Below are 17,488 nucleotides of genomic sequence, written 5' to 3'. Positions count from 1 at the left end.
TAGCTTTGCGCGAAATTCAAAACAAACAAACAAACAAACTACTCCACTATATGAGGTAATTGTTATAATCACATCTAACCACGTAAAATAAAGAAAGTTTGTACATTTGTGTGTTTTTTGTTATTTTTGGAAATTCGCACAAAGCTACACAAGAGCTATATGCACTAGCCGTCTCTAATTTTGAACTTATTATCTAGAGGAAAGACAACTAGTCAACAGCACTTACTTACTGCCAGTTCTTGGGTTACCCTGACCGAACAGTGTGATTTGAATATGACTTTTATAAGGATTTTAAAACAACGGGATGTGAGCCATGGACCATTAGAGTCAAAATCTGGCAAGATAAACACTAGATCATGCCCAGCCCTATTCATTAGGGATGTGAAGTATATGTCTGAATTTTTTTATGAGCCAGAATATAAACGATCAGTATTGTAAATTTACTAAATTAGATTCAAAAGAAAGATATTAGTATATAGACATATTTTCATCGTTTTTTTTTAATTTTATTTTACGGGTAATTTATTTATGTTTTGTTTGAATTTATGCACAAAGCTACACAATGGGCTATCTGTGCTCTGCCCACCACGGGTATCGAAACCCGGTTTCTAGCGTTGTAAGTCCGCAGACATACCGCTGTGCTACTGGGAGGCATTTATTTATGATTTAGAGTTATGGACTCAGTACACTGAAGTTTCTGTTTCTTTCTTTTTCTTCTTCTTCTCGTTTTAATGAGACCAAATTAAGCTAAAATCCTAGCAACGTTTTTGTTGCAGTTTGAACAAACGGCCGTGTATTAAAGTTAGATCATGGCCAAAAACACAAAATTTGAACAACTTAAAAACATAGATAGCGAAGTTACGACTGAAAAAATTCCACAATTAAAATTAAAACTATATTTACAATAGTTATTATTAAACTACTTTCACTGCGTATAAAGTATAAAATGTATAAAGTTTTAGTGCTATTTTATAGGCTTGAATCTTTTGTATATATTTTTTTAATGAATTTCGCGCAAAGTTACTCAAACGCTACTTGCTATAGCCGTCCTTGATTTAAAAATGACAGACTACATGGAGGACAGCCACCTCCAACTCTTGGGCTACTATTTCACCAATTAAAAGTGGGATTGACCGCCATATTATAGCGCAACCACGGCTGAAAGGGCGAGCATGTTCGATGACGGGAATCGGACTTGCGACCCACAGATTGCGAGTCGAGTACCCTAACCATCAGGTCATGCCAGGGCAGGTCGTATTTGTTCGGTAAAGGGAATCGAACCGGTGAACCTAAAGTTTGAGAGTTTATAGTGATACAAATCAGGTTCTTATACCCGCGATAGGCAGAGCACAGATAACCCACTGTGTAACTTTGTGCTTAACATCAAACAAAACACATTTCTTCGTTAGTTTATATTTCAGAAACATATTCAACCTGAAACCTTGTACGCAATATTCGATAAATTAGGAGTTTAGGTTAGATTTAAACTAATGTTGTTGTTTTTTATGTGAAAGACAGTATTTATCAATTGCAGTTTACAGTATCAATACGTACGGATTTACTTGTAAAAAAGTCTCCTGGGGGTGTCAACGGTAAGTTTAAGGACTCACAATGCTAAAATCTGGGGTTCAATTCCACACGATGAACAGAGATAGCCCGTTGTGTAACATTGTGTAGCTTTACAATAGAAACAAATAACAATTTGGAAAGATATACCTAACTAAAACGATATTTTTTATGAGATTATCTTTTAGGTCATTTTAGAGATATATATAAGGATATTCAAAAAATAACATGTTTTAATGCAAAAGCTGCACGATGGATTATATGTGCTTTTTTCACATCGGGAAAGTAATTAGCACGAATGTATATTATCAACACACACTTGATTGTAATATATATATGTATAAATTTAGTGGCCCACCAGTGGCACAGCGGTATGTCTGCGAACTTACAACGCTAGAATCCGGGTTTCGATACCCGTGGTGGGCAGAGCACAGATAGCCCATTGTGTAGCTTTGTGCTTAATTACAAACAAACAATAAGTTTAATGGTACCTAGGTTGAGGGTTTATTTTCGCTTCCTGATATAGGATGAATATCAAGGATTAGTTAATGTAGTTTTCCAGAAACTTCTTTACAGCCTCATTGTAGAAAAAAAGTAAGAAGAAAAAAAAATATTAACTGTAATTCGGTTGGAACGCAAAGTAAATTATTCTTCGAATTACGTTTTACAATTTTTTCCTTCTACTAATGAGTGTTGCTCATGATAAATAAATATATAACAGCTACCAGTTTTACCCATTACATTTACACCTCATCAGCCAACAATGTCACCTGCTACTATGTCATAAGAAAAAAAAAATATGCAGTCGTGCTTATAGAAAACAAGCAAACAAGTTTTCATTAGAACTTTACGGCTTATGTGTTTACATTATATTTACTTTCGTGCAAAACATGTACGTTGATAGAAGTATGTAAGTTGTGGAAATTTCGTAGCGCTATGTAAGTTTCCTGCAGTAGTAGCAAGCTACACACACATTTGGATGACGTAACACTACCGTTTTTCCCTATTGTCAAATGGTGAGTAGATGCGCCAGAGATGAGTCACCATTAATTTAATTTATGAGCTTTTGTCTTCTTTCTTTATAAACCACCTGCTCTAAAGAAAATCGATTTTGATTCAATACTAGGTTTATATTTAATTCACAAAAGTCAGCTTTTGTCCAGAATTGGAAGTCTATAAAAAATATATATATAATCATGTGTTTGAGAAATATGTATGAAATCTACTAGATAAATAGTCATTAAACATTTACTTGTATTTCACGTTCTGTTAAGTAAATTGTATTTTCACATGTATTTTGTATATCAGCTTTCCTAAAATAATACGACCAAATACCTCTAAGAAATACAGTTGTTTGAATTTTTAAATTTCTGTGGTTAGCGCGTTCGAATTCTATCACCGAGCATGCTCGCTCTTACGGCCTTGAGAGCATTATAATGTAACGGTCAGTCCCATTGTTCGATTAGAGTAGCGTAAGAAATGAAAACGTGTGATGTTGATCAGCTGCATTATCTATATCTACCACTTCAAAATTATAGATAACTAAAGCAGATGGCCCTCGAGTAGCTTTATGCGAAATTAGATAAGCCTCATGAAAGTTTTCCAAACTTTTATGGCAGCATATAAACGCAAAACTGAGTAATGACAGTTGAATTCTTGATCAGCATCATTCAAATCAACCTTTGCCATCTATTCAGTACAGAAAGGTGGGATTATCTTTCTTTACTCCTTTTCACTTTAATTTTCTCGCTACCACACGGTAAACTGCTATGAGAGCCAGGGAATGTTACTATGTGTAAAGGTTCAGTTTCTTTTCGCCAACAGCACGTGTCCAGTAAGTTTCATCAAAATCTGATCATTTGTGTCTGAGATATAGAGCAAAAATAGTATGAAAAATCAGTCCACATGTTAACAGATATGGATTTTCGTGACCTTCTAAGTTGGGTCATAATCCAAATATATACCAACCTTCGTCCAAATCCATTCAGCCGTTTTCGAGAAATCTTGCTGACAAACACATAACACAGGAGTGAAAACAACCTACGTCCGCCTTCGGTGGCGAAGGTAATAATTGTATGTTACATGTTACTTGATAATGCATTTACAATATTTATGATATTGAAAAGTATATGATAAAGTTTAATTTTGCATTGAGGACATTGATAACTCAGAACAAGTTTTTTGTGCTCCTTTATATTTCTGAAATGAATTATTTTAAAAAAAAATTCAAAACAATAACAGGAAAACAAATATTAAATAGTTGTAAACAGTGAATTCATTTCTAAGTATAAAAGAACTACTGGCCTAAAAAAATATTTACAGAAAAACAAACAGAAAGGCAATGTCACCAAAAGGTTTCGATTAATGTAACATCTAAAAACTTGTTAAAATGACACCAAAAACCAAGATAGTGAAATACATTCATCACAGAATAAATACAACAAATAATTTATGAATTTAAACAAATGTAGAATACTGAAACAACAAATGTGATAGAAGCACTGTCAAAATATTTGGTATTTTCAACCCGATTGGCACTTTATGTGACACTTGGGCTAAGCAATTAAGCCAGAGACACTCAGGTTCAGCATGGGAACCGTTAACCAAAGGGAGGGAAATCAGTCAGTAGCACTCACTGCCTACATTCTTACTCTTAACCAAACAGTGGGACTAACTGCCATGTTTCTAGTGCTCTTATAGCTGTAACTGCAGAACTTGTTCAGCAGTATATCATGGCTCAAACTTTGAGCCTTCCAATCTACAGACTAGCTTACTAACATCTAGATCCTGTCAGAGAAAAAAATTATGCAACATGCTCCAACAGTAATTTTCTTTCTATACATCTGTAAAAATTACAAGTGAATGCTGATATTGGTAATACCGTGGTAGGCAATATTTATTTCAAGGATCATAACTGCAATTCATAATTCCTACAAAATTGTATAACATTACTATTAATCTAGATCTAATTTTACCCCTGCCATCAACATAGAAACTCTATAGCAAGTGCCCAAGGGTGGGAATAAATATACTCATTGGAGCACAGTTATTAGTGCAAAAAGTAAACAAAATTCAATACAAAACACTTGTTTTTTTTATATTGGACAGCATTTAGTATAAATAAAACAGGGCCTCTAGGTTATGAGGACCATTTATAAATTATGGAAGCCCATGAAAATTAACACATTTTCCTGTAAATGGTTCCAAAACTATGGTAACAAGATAGACAGGCATCTGTGTAGTATTTGTAGTCAAAGGTGGAATCAACATAAAAATATTAAGTACCACATCAATGGGAGTATTGACAAAAATATATTTCTTGGAAAGCAATGCAGAAACAAAGGAAAGGATAAAAATTAATATAAAACAAGAAGAAAAATACTTATTTATTACACAAACAAATCACGCTGAAGCTTTTAGCATAGTACTGTCATGATTCTTCATAAAGTTGGAGCAATCTGGCTCCTTAAGATGAGAGAGGATTTTTTTATAAACACACTATTAAGCCAGATCAAAGTCCTAGTGTGGCATCCTACAGTCCTAGATTACTCACATTAGTGAATAATTATCATTCTCAAAGAAACATCGACAAGTGAGTACAAGCTTTATGGAATGACTACTGTAGCATGCAATCTTATCCTGAGGTGAGGATTAGTTTTTGATTAATTACGTCATGTTTATAAGGACTATAACTAGATTCAGAACATCTGTATTAAAATAGAATGTTCCTGAACATGTACATATTTTCTAGTAATAGAAGGATAAGATCTTGGGTTGGTTTGTTTGGAAGTTCATGCAAAGATACACGAGGCCTATCTGCACTAGCCATCCCTAATTTAGCAGTGAAAGACTAGAGGGAAGGCAGCTAGTCATCACCACCCTCTGCCAAATCTTGGGCTACTCAATTACCAATGAATAGTGGGATTGACTGTCACAATATAACACCCCCACAGCTGAAAGGGCGAGCATGTTTGGTGGGAAGAGGATTCAAACCCGCAACCCGTTGATTGCGAGTCGAGTGCTCTAACTACCTGGCCATGTCAGGCCCAGGGTAAGATCTGTCAGCTTTACCTAATCCATGTACTTTGTGCCACCTATTTCATATTAATTTTTTTTAATAGTTCAAAGCATCAGTTCTGTGTACCAGGCAGGTCTAAGAGGTTAAAGTGAATGTCATCAACATTCTTTATCAGTTAGCTATTTCTTTCTTAGGAGTTTTTTAACTAAATATTATTTTGCATTGTAGGTCCAGCTGCTTTTTCTTGTATTCATACTAGTAGACATGATCCACCAAGTCACACTCAGATATGCAACTATTTGATATTGAAAACTAACCAGAGTGGCGAGTTACCATTGTTAAGTCACACTTAACTCTGCCTTTTGCAGTTCATCAAGTAAGTGTTTGTACTCCCTGATTTCAGGTGGTTACACTCTTTGGCAGTAACTAACTGATGAAAGTTATTCAACAAAATTCTTGCAAAATATACATAAATATAAATAAAAGGGAGTTGTACCTCTTTTGAAATCCAAATTTAATCACTAGATGGCACAACTTAGTATTAATGTTATCCTACCACAAAAAATTAATTTAACACTTTATTATCTAGAAAGTGATAGTACCATTACAAAAGTTTAACATTGAAATTTATCAATGCTATGTTGAAAACGGACATTTTATAATGAAGAAAAAAAGAACAGAAGCCAAAATGAAACTAATAATTATCTCGTTGGATCCTATAACATTCCATAACTGTAAACAAGTATGTCTAACAACAACTGTCACTATTTATTAGTTGTCTTTTGTTTGGCAGAATTCACATGGTTATTATTTCAACCTTAGCCATACTCCCATCTGAATCTCACTATATGAGGAAACATTTTTCATTGGTCAAGACTGTATTCTAAAAGTTATAAGTGAAATTAAACAATCAATTAAATCTTTAAATATCAATTTTTAACACACAATCACGTGAATTTTATACTTCTCAGTACACTTCAGCAAATAATTATTAATAAAAATGGAAGAAAGGAAAGCTAAGTCTTAAAGTTGAAAAGATATAAAACTTTTTCTTTAAAAGAAATTAGTAAAATTACATAATTATCTTGATATAAACTTGCAATACAGAAAATTTAAAAAAGTTGACCATATTTGTTTGTTCTTTGGTACACACATATCACTTGATAGAAAAACTTGTTGTTTTTACCTCTCTTGAATGAATACTGTTAGCCTTGAGTTCTACATTTTCTGGGGAAATTGATGATAGGTAACTTATTTTAACCAAACCATTGTGCTTACAACAGTGGTTTGATTCATTCAAACATTTATTTTGCACAGCATTATCAATAGACATTGCATGCCCGGTGATATAACAAAGTTTTTCTGTGTAGTTTTAATCTAAAAAAATTATTCATTTATTTTGCACAGCATTATCAATAGACATTGCATGCCCGGTGATATAACAAAGTTTTTCTGTGTAGTTTTAATATAAAAAATTATTGGAGCTAGTTTCATTTTTTTTTTTAGTAATGCTATAAAACTTACAGAAAAGCTATTAACAAAGCAAGGTTAATAACAAAATATACAAAAACTTGTGAAGTAAAATCTTAATAGCAATCTTTTTTTAATGGATTTTATAAAAATATATACTTGATGTCATAAATCCTGTTTAATAATTATTTAATTAAGTGTAGAAGATTCAAAAAATGAATGGACTTTATGATGATAATGTTTACAAGACAAATTATGGCTGTTGTTCTACAGCTATGTAATTTTGATAATCACAAACTCTGATAGTTTGGAGTTATTTCAAAAGAAACGTTTGTATAGGTTTGGTGTTTTTTAAATTATTACTGGTATAAAATTTTGGTAAGCATCCTTAAACTACATCAGTTCCAGTAACAATAAACCAGAGTCTCTAATAGAAAAATCAGTCAGGCAGAATTTACATAAACATTTATTTAACTTGACATATAGCTAGTTGAATCAGATGGAGTGTGAAAAAGAAACTATATAATTATGTAGATGGGATCAGGGGTTAAATTGAGACAGAACATTCTGGAACAGTGTTCCACCTTTTGAGGATTCAAGCCATTAGTATTCCTGGTCTTTTGATTGGACTTCCAAAGTGGATAATAAAAGGAGTTGTATCTCTTTTAAGATCCAAATTTAATCACTAGATGGCACTACTTAGTATTAATGTTGTCCTACCACAAAAATTAATTTTACACTTTATTATCTAGAAAGTGATAGTACCATTACAAAAGTTTAACATTGAAATTTATCAATGCTATGTTGAAAACAGGGGCATTTTATAATGAAGTAAAAAGAACAGAAGCCAAAAGGAAATGTAATATTGCCTCCAGAGACATGTATACTCCTGCACTGTACAATTGTATACTCGCCATCTAGCATCCACTAGCACCATTGGTCCAGAGGATTGATGCAAAAAGGTAATGAATAGTGTTACTCACATTATAATTTCTTGTAATTCATTTGAAACTCAAGTTGCACAGCCAGTGCAAAATATAGGTGAAAATTAGCTTATGTGATAATACGGAATCAAGTATGAGCACACTACAAATAACTACCATTGCACAGAAATGTCAAATTTCTTAAGAACTATTCTAATTTGTAATAATCACTGATTTACTTTTCCTCTGAAATTTTGATTTTTCACAGTGGTCAAACATTTAAACATAACTCAGAATCCCTTGTATTCAACCAAGAAATTTCCCTGAAAGGGGGCCGAAGGCTGCCTGGAGGGGTCACCTGTTTTAACCACTCATGCTACTATACAGTAGTGTATTGTCTGTAAGTCATTCAGTATACGCTAAAATGACGTCACATAAGGGATGCTTAACATTGCAATTTGTACTGTCATGACGTCAGTAAAATGTGCACATGACATGAATGATGAGAAGAATTATGCACTCTGTGGGCCACAACACAGTATGATATATGAACTTAAACAGCAAGAAATAAAAATATTTGTTACTCTTAATTTGGGTTTTATTTACTCTTAAAACAGATCACTTTCAAGGAACCTGCAGAAGTACATCTAGTAGTTTATATATTTGATACATAATGCTTTTTCACTATTTAATGACTCTAATCATAGACAAAAAGCACCAACATCAACATTTTCATATGCATGGGAAGAATTTACTAAATAAATCATTTAAAAAAAAGCAAAATCTATGAGACTTTTTTTGGATCAAATATGAAAAAACAGTAACATTAAAAAATAGGCCTTTTTCATCTTTTATATATGAGCTGTAAAAGCTAATGAAGAAATGATGAAATGATACTACATAGTGAATGAAAAAATCCTACAACAACATTAAATGTTTTTTGAAATTTCAATTTTATAAAAGAGAATCTAGAATCCGTAGAAGGTTAAACTTAAATTTGTTAATAGAATATTCAACCCAAATTTCTATGAATGTAGTTCTTTATTTGTTATGTTAAGCTGAGCATACTTACACCCAAAGATTTTATTGTCTGAACATTTGGTAGGGCAGCCAGAGTGAGTTATGGTATACAGTAAAGGAAGAAGGAGATCTTTAGACCTGTCATGGTGTGGTGGTTAGGTCTGTGGTATTGATATTCATTGTCAAACATGCTCGCCATTTTAGCTGTTGGGGTGCTATAATGTTCATACAGAATAACCCAAGAGTTTGTGGTTGGTGGTGTTGACTAGCTGCTTTCCTCTAGTCTATCACTTCAAAATTAAGGGACAGTTATCACAGATAACCCTTCAATAGCTTTGCACGAAAATAAACAATGAGACCTTTAACATGGACGAATAAATACAGTATGGTTTGAATAATAAAGTAATTTGAATTCTGTAAGGGCCATATTGTAACTGTTTCAGACATTACTTACATATAAATGAAGCTATTGTTGTTTATGACTTATTTCTAATTGCACATTGTCTTTTTCGATGACGAGGAACCCACTTTGAGACTAATAATGGCTGGAGACGGCTTGAATGGGTAATGAAGAAAAACTTTAATATAAGTTTAACATAACAGCAAATGTACAACGTTTCGACAAGGTTTTGTCATCATCAGAATGAATGACAGGAAAACTGAAAGTTGAACTGAACTTAACAAAAAATGAAATTAAGTCCCCAAGCGAAGAAGCAAGGTGTCCCGAGATATTTTCCATAGGCCTGTCAAAGTCCATAAAAATTACAGAGAAGGTCTTTGGTTGGATTTACATTATCAGTAGAATCCACTTTGTCTGATCAGCAGAGTCCAAATATGTTGCTTGTTAAACTGGTATTAGGATTTCAGTCATGTCTAGTACAAGTCATCCATTCAAGTAGAAACAGAAATCAATCACCTATGTATGCAACCAAGTAGATTTGTGCAGGTAAAAGGTAGAAATATATACATGAGGACTGGGAAACATCAAAATAATTTAATCTTGAGATTTAGTTCATATATGAATGTCCAGTAAGTAGGATGAATAAAGGTAGCATCAAATAAATAACTGACAAATCTTAATATTTACTCGAACAATGCATCATATCAGCAATGCACTTGCTAGTAAGCAAAAATGGGCAGAAAATTTGAAAAAATTATGATGGTATACAGTAATGCAAATAATTGAGAAAACACATAACGAGTAATGGCAATTATATGGTGAATTTATTATTTGTTACAAAACATTATGAGAAAAAATACAAAAGAAAAGCGAGTAAGTGTACAGTGCATTAATATTATTATGTAAACCCTTTGCTTTTCACAGGGTATTGAGCTTTATTTTCATGCTGCCATACAGTTTATCATGCAAGACTGAGGAATATTGTTCCATGTGTCCTTATTACTCACCACAAACCAGCTAAGTTCATTGGTCATCTTTTAAGCCCATATAGCCCCAATAAAGTTTAGATCAGAACTTTGAGCAGTCCAAGCCATGGTTGGTAATGTTGCATCAACCTGTTTACCAGCAAGATATCATTTCAATATTCATGAGGGAATAACACTATGGATAAGAATCTGCCTGTACACCACTGGATGAGATGCAGCCTCAAACTTGTACTGATCCCCACCATGCTCCATTGTAGATATTTTATACTAGATATAATCCCATTTCCACTACTCAGTCTGTGTAATTGATTGTTTCCAAACAGTTCGAACTTGGATTCATCTGCAAAGAGCATATACCTCCATCTTTGTTCATTCCACTATTTATGGTCTGATGCTCACTTTAATCTTTTGGCTTGGTTACTTCTTCTTAGAAGCTTTCCAACAGATACACATCCATTGAGGCCACTTTGTGCTAACGTATATCTCAGTGTTCTCGTGGTAATACTAATACCTGTATTTACAGCAAAGTCATCGGCAAGATCTGTACTAAACCAATCATCTACCTTATAAAGAACAAACTTGGAGATACTTAACCTTTTATAGAGCCTAGATTTTCTACCTCAACCATTTCTATTATCAGCAGCTCTAGCTTCATGCATCATCTTTAAAGTACCAATATAGTTAGTATTGAAACATGAAATTTTGTCTCAGTCTATCAGCCAAAACTTTTGATCTCTAAATGTTTGTGGCATTTTTGTTATGGGAGTCATGTGTGTATTCACCTTACTGTTGCTGGGAGTAATATGATTGCCTGTACTTTTATAGGCATCATGCTGCTGTAAGGCATTCTGATTGGTTGGATGACAAGTAACCACAGTGTCAGATATCAACATGTGACTATATTCTGGTGCAGTTCATTTTCACATGATAAAAGTGGTATTTCTATAGTACTTGCTTTTTATAACTTTTTCCTTTACCCTTTCTATGATATTATTTCAATTACTATCTAAGTATATCAGAACTGTTTATTAAGATAATTTGAAGTTGCAAAGAAAATTTGTCCTGCCATCTGAAAACTTTTAATAATAAATACAGGTTATCAAGTTTTAGAATTGTGATTTGTCTATTTTTTCCCATTCTACACGTTTTTAAGAGGTATGGAAGCAATAATAATTGATGTTCTGAAACAGGGAAAACACAGTATTTATGGTATTGAGAACTTAACAGTAAATCAAACCACGTGTACCTTCTTTGAGTAATACAGAAACTTCAGCTAAGCGAATTATGACATCAAATATGAACAATGGCAACTCACCATTCTGGTTCAACTATTTGATATTGAAAACTGTTGTGCATGTCAGTGACTAGTGTCATTCAGTTTGGATGGGTTTTGCCATGTGAAGATGAGTAGAAAAATGGTTCTGTAATCTTAAGTTTCGTGTTTAATGTATATTTTTACGCTATTCTTTCATTTTCAATGAAACCCCTTAACAAGATCTTTATGACCACTTTCAAAAATTATATTAATGTTCTTATACTTAAATAGTAATTCACCCAGCTGTAATAGATATTTGCTGTGAGATAAAAATTACTATTTCTTTCATGTGTGTTTCTGGAGCTATGCAGCATCAGTATCATGTTGTAGTGTGGTTTATTGTGTTGTTGTAAGAGTTTAAAATTTTTACCAAACTTATGTTTATAGACATTTGTTCATTTTATATACACTGAGATCAGGTATGTATTTTTTCCACAGCACATGGGTTCAAGAGATGATATAGCTGCCAAGATTGATATAGACACACGTATGAAAGTGGAGGCTATGAATCATTCAGTAGCAGCAAACAAAGAAGCTGTAATAAACCAACTTCTAGAATTAATATGTGATATAAAACCTACTCTTCACAGAAATTTTCATTTAGGATAAAGAGCCAGGATCGTGAAACTAGCATCAGTGGTCCTGTGGTATCCTAAAGCAAAATTGATTTGTTTTGATTAGTGATTGTACATTTATTTGATATAATTTTGTTTTTTCTCTGCTTGTGGCCTGTTTAAAATTAGATACAAATGTTTTTCTTTTCTATCAAACAGATTCTAGTAGGTTGGTTGTGAAACTGGATATTATATTTAGTTTTACTGGTTCCTGAGAATTACATAATGAAAAAATAGTATTTGACACTAGATGATTAAACATTATAAATCTTGTCAAAAGGAGTGTGTATGTATCTGATAATTTAATGTAATGACTGATCATTCTCTGTGTAGTGAACAGGTTTCCTAAGAAAAAAAATATAATCACAGAATCATTACTAGTGTGAAGAAACATAGATGGCTTAAAATGTGTCAAAACGTATTATTACCTCTTTAAAAATTTGGAACTGTTTAGGAAAGTAATGTTGAAAAATCTTCAATTTTTTATTATGCAAAATACATGTTTTCAGCTGAGATTCTGTTGTAGAATACTTGTGTAATAAATCTTTTAAAAAACTTAAAGCAAAAACCCTTGAAGTTTATATTTCTGTTGTTAGCATGTCTTTGAAACAGACTTCATAAGTTGAAACAGTGAGATGTTTGTTTGTAATTTAAGGAATATTTGGGCTCATGTTACTTTTATCTAACTGAATAATATTATAATATATACCTACACAGACATTCTGGTTCTTTCAGAATGATGGCAGAAATCCTTTACACTTCAATATAAAATGATGGAATTTTTTGGTTAAAGTCTTTTTTTTTTAGGCTTGATGCAATCTCAGAGGTCAGCAAAATATTAGACAATTATAGAAGTTTCCTCAAAAGAAAAATCTTAAACTTATCCATTGGTTTTGTTTCAGTTGAAATTTTAAATCGGAGATTAACTTCATTTTCAACTGGTTTGATAAAGAATAAAACAAAGTGCTCGTATGGGTTTATAATAACAATTTCATTGTTTGATTCATGTTGTTGTTTTTTGTCAGTTAAAACTATACAGAAATTATTCAGTTAGTGAATTGTTAACTATCTTAATCATGTAACAGATAATTAATACTTTAGAACTTGTAATACTGTCTGCTGAAGTTGTGTGTGTTAATGATTATTAACCTGATTCAGACTTTTCTGCTTTGAAAACCTTTTTTGTGTCAAAAGTTAATTATTTGTGAAAAATATTTTGTATAGGGTGATTGAATTTTGTTATCTATATCAATCAGATCAAAACTATTTTAAGTAATTCTTAAAAGTTAGAGTGCAAACACTGCTTTAATTATTAAAATTGAAGTTCTAAAGTACTTGAAATATATTCTTGTTTAGAAGTATGTCTAATTCTTGCAAAAACATTCATCAGCTTTTCTTAGGATCTTTGATGGAATAATCTCTTCATTAAGTGAAGTAAAAGAGAAGCTTTTGCCTGTATCTCTGTTTTCAGATATACCAAATTTAAAACAGAAAGACACGTACCCATGAAAAACAAATGTATACAAAATATTTAATGTGTGTATGTGTATCATCGTGATTAATAGCTTTATCTTTTAGTCTTTTTATGTTAGTACAAAATTCATTATAAGTTTGAATGGCTTACAGGTTACTCAGGAGCATTTCATATAGATGTCTCACTTGACTGCAGATGTTAATTTTCTCTATTCGTTCAGTGTAGATCCTAAGGCCTACCTGCCTGTAAAATGTAAATGTTTCATTTTGGACATAGTAAAATATTTGCAAATCTTACAAAATGCTAGAAGAAGAAAAAATCACCAAAATATAATCGTTAGATATTTTTTTGTCAGAAGTTTATCCTGGTAGTATTTTCTTTAATGAAATTTCAAATTATACAGAAAAAAATTTGAATCTTCAAAATCAATATTGTTAAATAAAACTTTTAAAAGGAAAATATCTAGTATATTAAAGTAGTTGTTTAATGTAAAATCTTTAACCTTTTGAAGTGGAAGTAGCAATATCTTCTGTGAAAAAAAAATTGTTTATTTAAAAGAAACATTGGTATTATCAACAGAAAGAGCTCATCTTTTCTGTTTGGATACATTCCACAACATCAAATCCGGACACTTAAGCTAATGTTTGCATTCATATTGTTTGATGTTTATAATAGTATTTGAAAATTACAAAGTAGATCGTGTTTAACATTTGTGTATATAAATATTTACACACATGTAACTTATAATTATATCAATGTATAGTAATATCCATTCAGTACAGTATCAGGAATCCCAAAGAGATTAAAATAATTGTTGAAGTTTTGCATAACAGTGTTACTGATGTAGAAAAAATTGTGTCATTAGCATTGTTAAATAATTTGTCATTGTATTTTGCAGTGTTCATTGTTTAGATTATTATAATCCTGTTTAGAAATTAATTTTATGTAACGTCCAGGTGTAATGGTAAACTGATTCATAGTCATTGATGTATCTCTATGTTTGGAAAACATTGGAACTATATGTATATATTCTCTTGACTGTAGATGAAGGAAAATAAAGACACATTCCTGTGAGATCAAAAATGGTATTTCTGAAAGAGTCAATGATTTTATTACCTTAGTATTTTATAGTCATTTAGTTATTCTTTTATAGATGACTTAGGTGAAATGGGTAGCAACTGCCTACTTCAGAATGAGAAAGTCTTCAATGACTAATCTACAAAAGTGGCTGAGGTAGAAAGAATGAAATTTTGAAAGCCTTCCATCTTTGTCTCCAGGTCAAATTGTTGTTTTGTTTTTTCTGGGAGAATTTGGCTACTTTACTTCACATGCTGTCCAGCATAGTGACATTAGGATACCCCATAAAGTAAAGACTCAAGCTTTAGGTGTAAAAATATAATCATTTAACATGCTAAAAGTTTGATGCATGGGTTCGTAAAATATAATTATCCTTATGACTTCAAACAAACATTAATTTAAACCAAATGGTCACATCTGATCATCAAAACTGGTAAATTTGGCGACAGTTGCTCTCTGAAGTACTTTGTCAAATTATGAAACACTTAATAAAAAGAAATGCTAATAAATATGTATGTACATAAACACTGATCTGTGGGTCTAAAGCATTATATTACTACACGTGCTAATAAAATCCTAATACATATTCCTACATAGGAAAATAAGCAGTTTTTAAGGTGTAGGATGTTTCAGTTTCAGATAAAATTTTATGTAATAGTTATTGTAGAAGTCTTTTTTTTTGCCATTCATTATGTATGCAGTTTTTTCTTTGATCTATAAAAAATCCATAGATTTCAGGTGAAGATTTTAACCTAAATTTATAAACAACTTGAACAATAACAATATTCATTTAAAATGTTTAATGACTTTCACTCCACATAGAAATATACAATTTGTGTTAATAAATTATGCAAGACACAAGGGATCATGAAAGAAACAAACTGTAATACTGGTTTTCCTCTTCAGTATTTTACTGAAATAAAGAGATAAATTTCCAAGTCTTTTTCACAATAATAATTAATAAATAGTCACAAATGGAAAGAAATTGACAAACACACAGCACATCAAACATCTTAGTAAATGTAGAACATTAAACATGACTAAACTATCAAGAACAATTCAGTACAGTATGAATAACAAAATAATAGTCTGAGGTTTAACAGATATTACATGAAGAATAGTGTACTGTTAAACATTGGAAAAAAAATCTTATTAACTAAAAAGTTAAATTCTCTTTTCTTTGGCCAAACTTAATGCAGTAGTTAATCTTTTAAATATATGTGTATATATATATATACATACACATTATATATTCAGTCTTTAACAGCACCTAACATATTAACTTTAAAACTATACTTAAGGAAATTATAACTTAAGAAGTTATCATTTTTGTTCCTCTGATATTCTTAACACTAAGTTAAAACATAAGAATCTGTTTAATGTTAGGATGCACGGATACCCGGCTGGTTATTGGGCTACCCTGTAATATCTGAAGTTAAAAACAGCCGAATCTGGGTAATTGAAAATGGCATCTAACCCTTAATCTTTGTGCCAACTTACAAGGTACTGAAAGTTACAGTCAATAATTGGTTTAGTTAAAAAACGTGTTCCGAGCAACAAAAACTGAACGCTTGCTGAAAGTTGGGGATTCAGAGAACAATAGAGGTTAATAACAGGCATGGCTTGAGAGGTGGATTTCTGGGGAAGGTGGGGGATTTGAGAACAATAGGGGTTAGGGTTTGAGAAGTTGGAGCTAGGCATTAATTGAAATAATGATTCTAAAACGTGTCAACATCATTGTTTCTGCACTTACTTTCACTAGCCTTACTTTTGGAAGTCAAATGAAGCTCGATTTCCCACAATGGCCAGGATAGCAAGGTGTTACTCTCCGCGCCTCCAACCAGTGTAGACAGCGAACGGGCTTTTAGCACCGCTGGTAACATTATCACATACGAAAGGTCAAGCCATTTACCCGCAAATGCCGAAATGCTACTGTTCCTCAAGTAAAACTCAAACAAATTCCAAAAACACAGGCATTCTGCAAACTGGTGTGCACATTTTTGTCAGTTAATTTTGAAAGTTGAAAGTAAAATTGGAATATTCTATTGGTGATTATTTAGTTATATGTAATAAACACCAATTTTGTTTTTGTTTCTAATTTTTGTGTATGTTGTTTATTTTGGGGAAGGGGGGCAAGGGGAGAACCTGGCCGAAGCTTAGTGGCTAGGTACCCGGGCCAGTATTCAGCCAAATTTTACTACCCGTACGTCCCTAGTTTAAAGGGTTATATCTTTATTTATTGAGTGTTATATTTATCAGTGTAAACATCCAAAATACAGTTGTAGTTTTTTATTCTCAGAATTACTGAATACACTTATTAACATGTTTTTAATAAAAGGTCAAATAAATTATAGAGGTTCTTTCTTTTTTTTTTTTTTTTTTTTGTTACTACAACTTTACTAACCAAATTCTAACTTTGAAAGACACTGTAGGAATTTTTTTTATTGTATTTCCTCTATTTTTTTGGGTTTATTTCCAAAATCATGTTCTAATGTGAAGTTATGAAATTACATACACTTTCAAAATCAAATTCAGTCAGATTTTATGTTGATGAGCAAATACAAAACATGAGGCATAATTGACCTTTAATAAATTGCTGTAGCATCACTTCTGGTGAAAGTTATT

At 32.0% G+C, this 17,488-nt stretch overlaps 1 protein-coding gene across 1 annotated transcript in view; it reads left to right on the top strand.

Moving 5' to 3' along the window:
* LOC106462364 (V-type proton ATPase subunit G-like) overlaps window positions 1–14,871 on the top strand; it is a 24,010-nt gene extending 9,139 nt beyond the window's left edge. The window contains exon 3 of the mRNA XM_013922280.2: window positions 12,137–14,871. Within this exon, the coding sequence (XP_013777734.1) occupies window positions 12,137–12,307 (171 nt within the window). The 3' untranslated portion in view covers window positions 12,308–14,871. The remainder of the gene's footprint in view (window positions 1–12,136) is intronic.
* Window positions 14,872–17,488: the final 2,617 nt, after the last annotated feature.

The sequence above is a fragment of the Limulus polyphemus genome, unplaced genomic scaffold (assembly GCF_000517525.1).
Source record: "Limulus polyphemus unplaced genomic scaffold, Limulus_polyphemus-2.1.2 Scaffold1151, whole genome shotgun sequence".
Classification (NCBI taxonomy): Eukaryota; Metazoa; Arthropoda; class Merostomata; order Xiphosura; family Limulidae; genus Limulus; species Limulus polyphemus.
The sequence above is the reverse complement of the archived record's forward strand: the minus strand, read 5'-3'. Positions and strand labels throughout refer to the sequence as shown.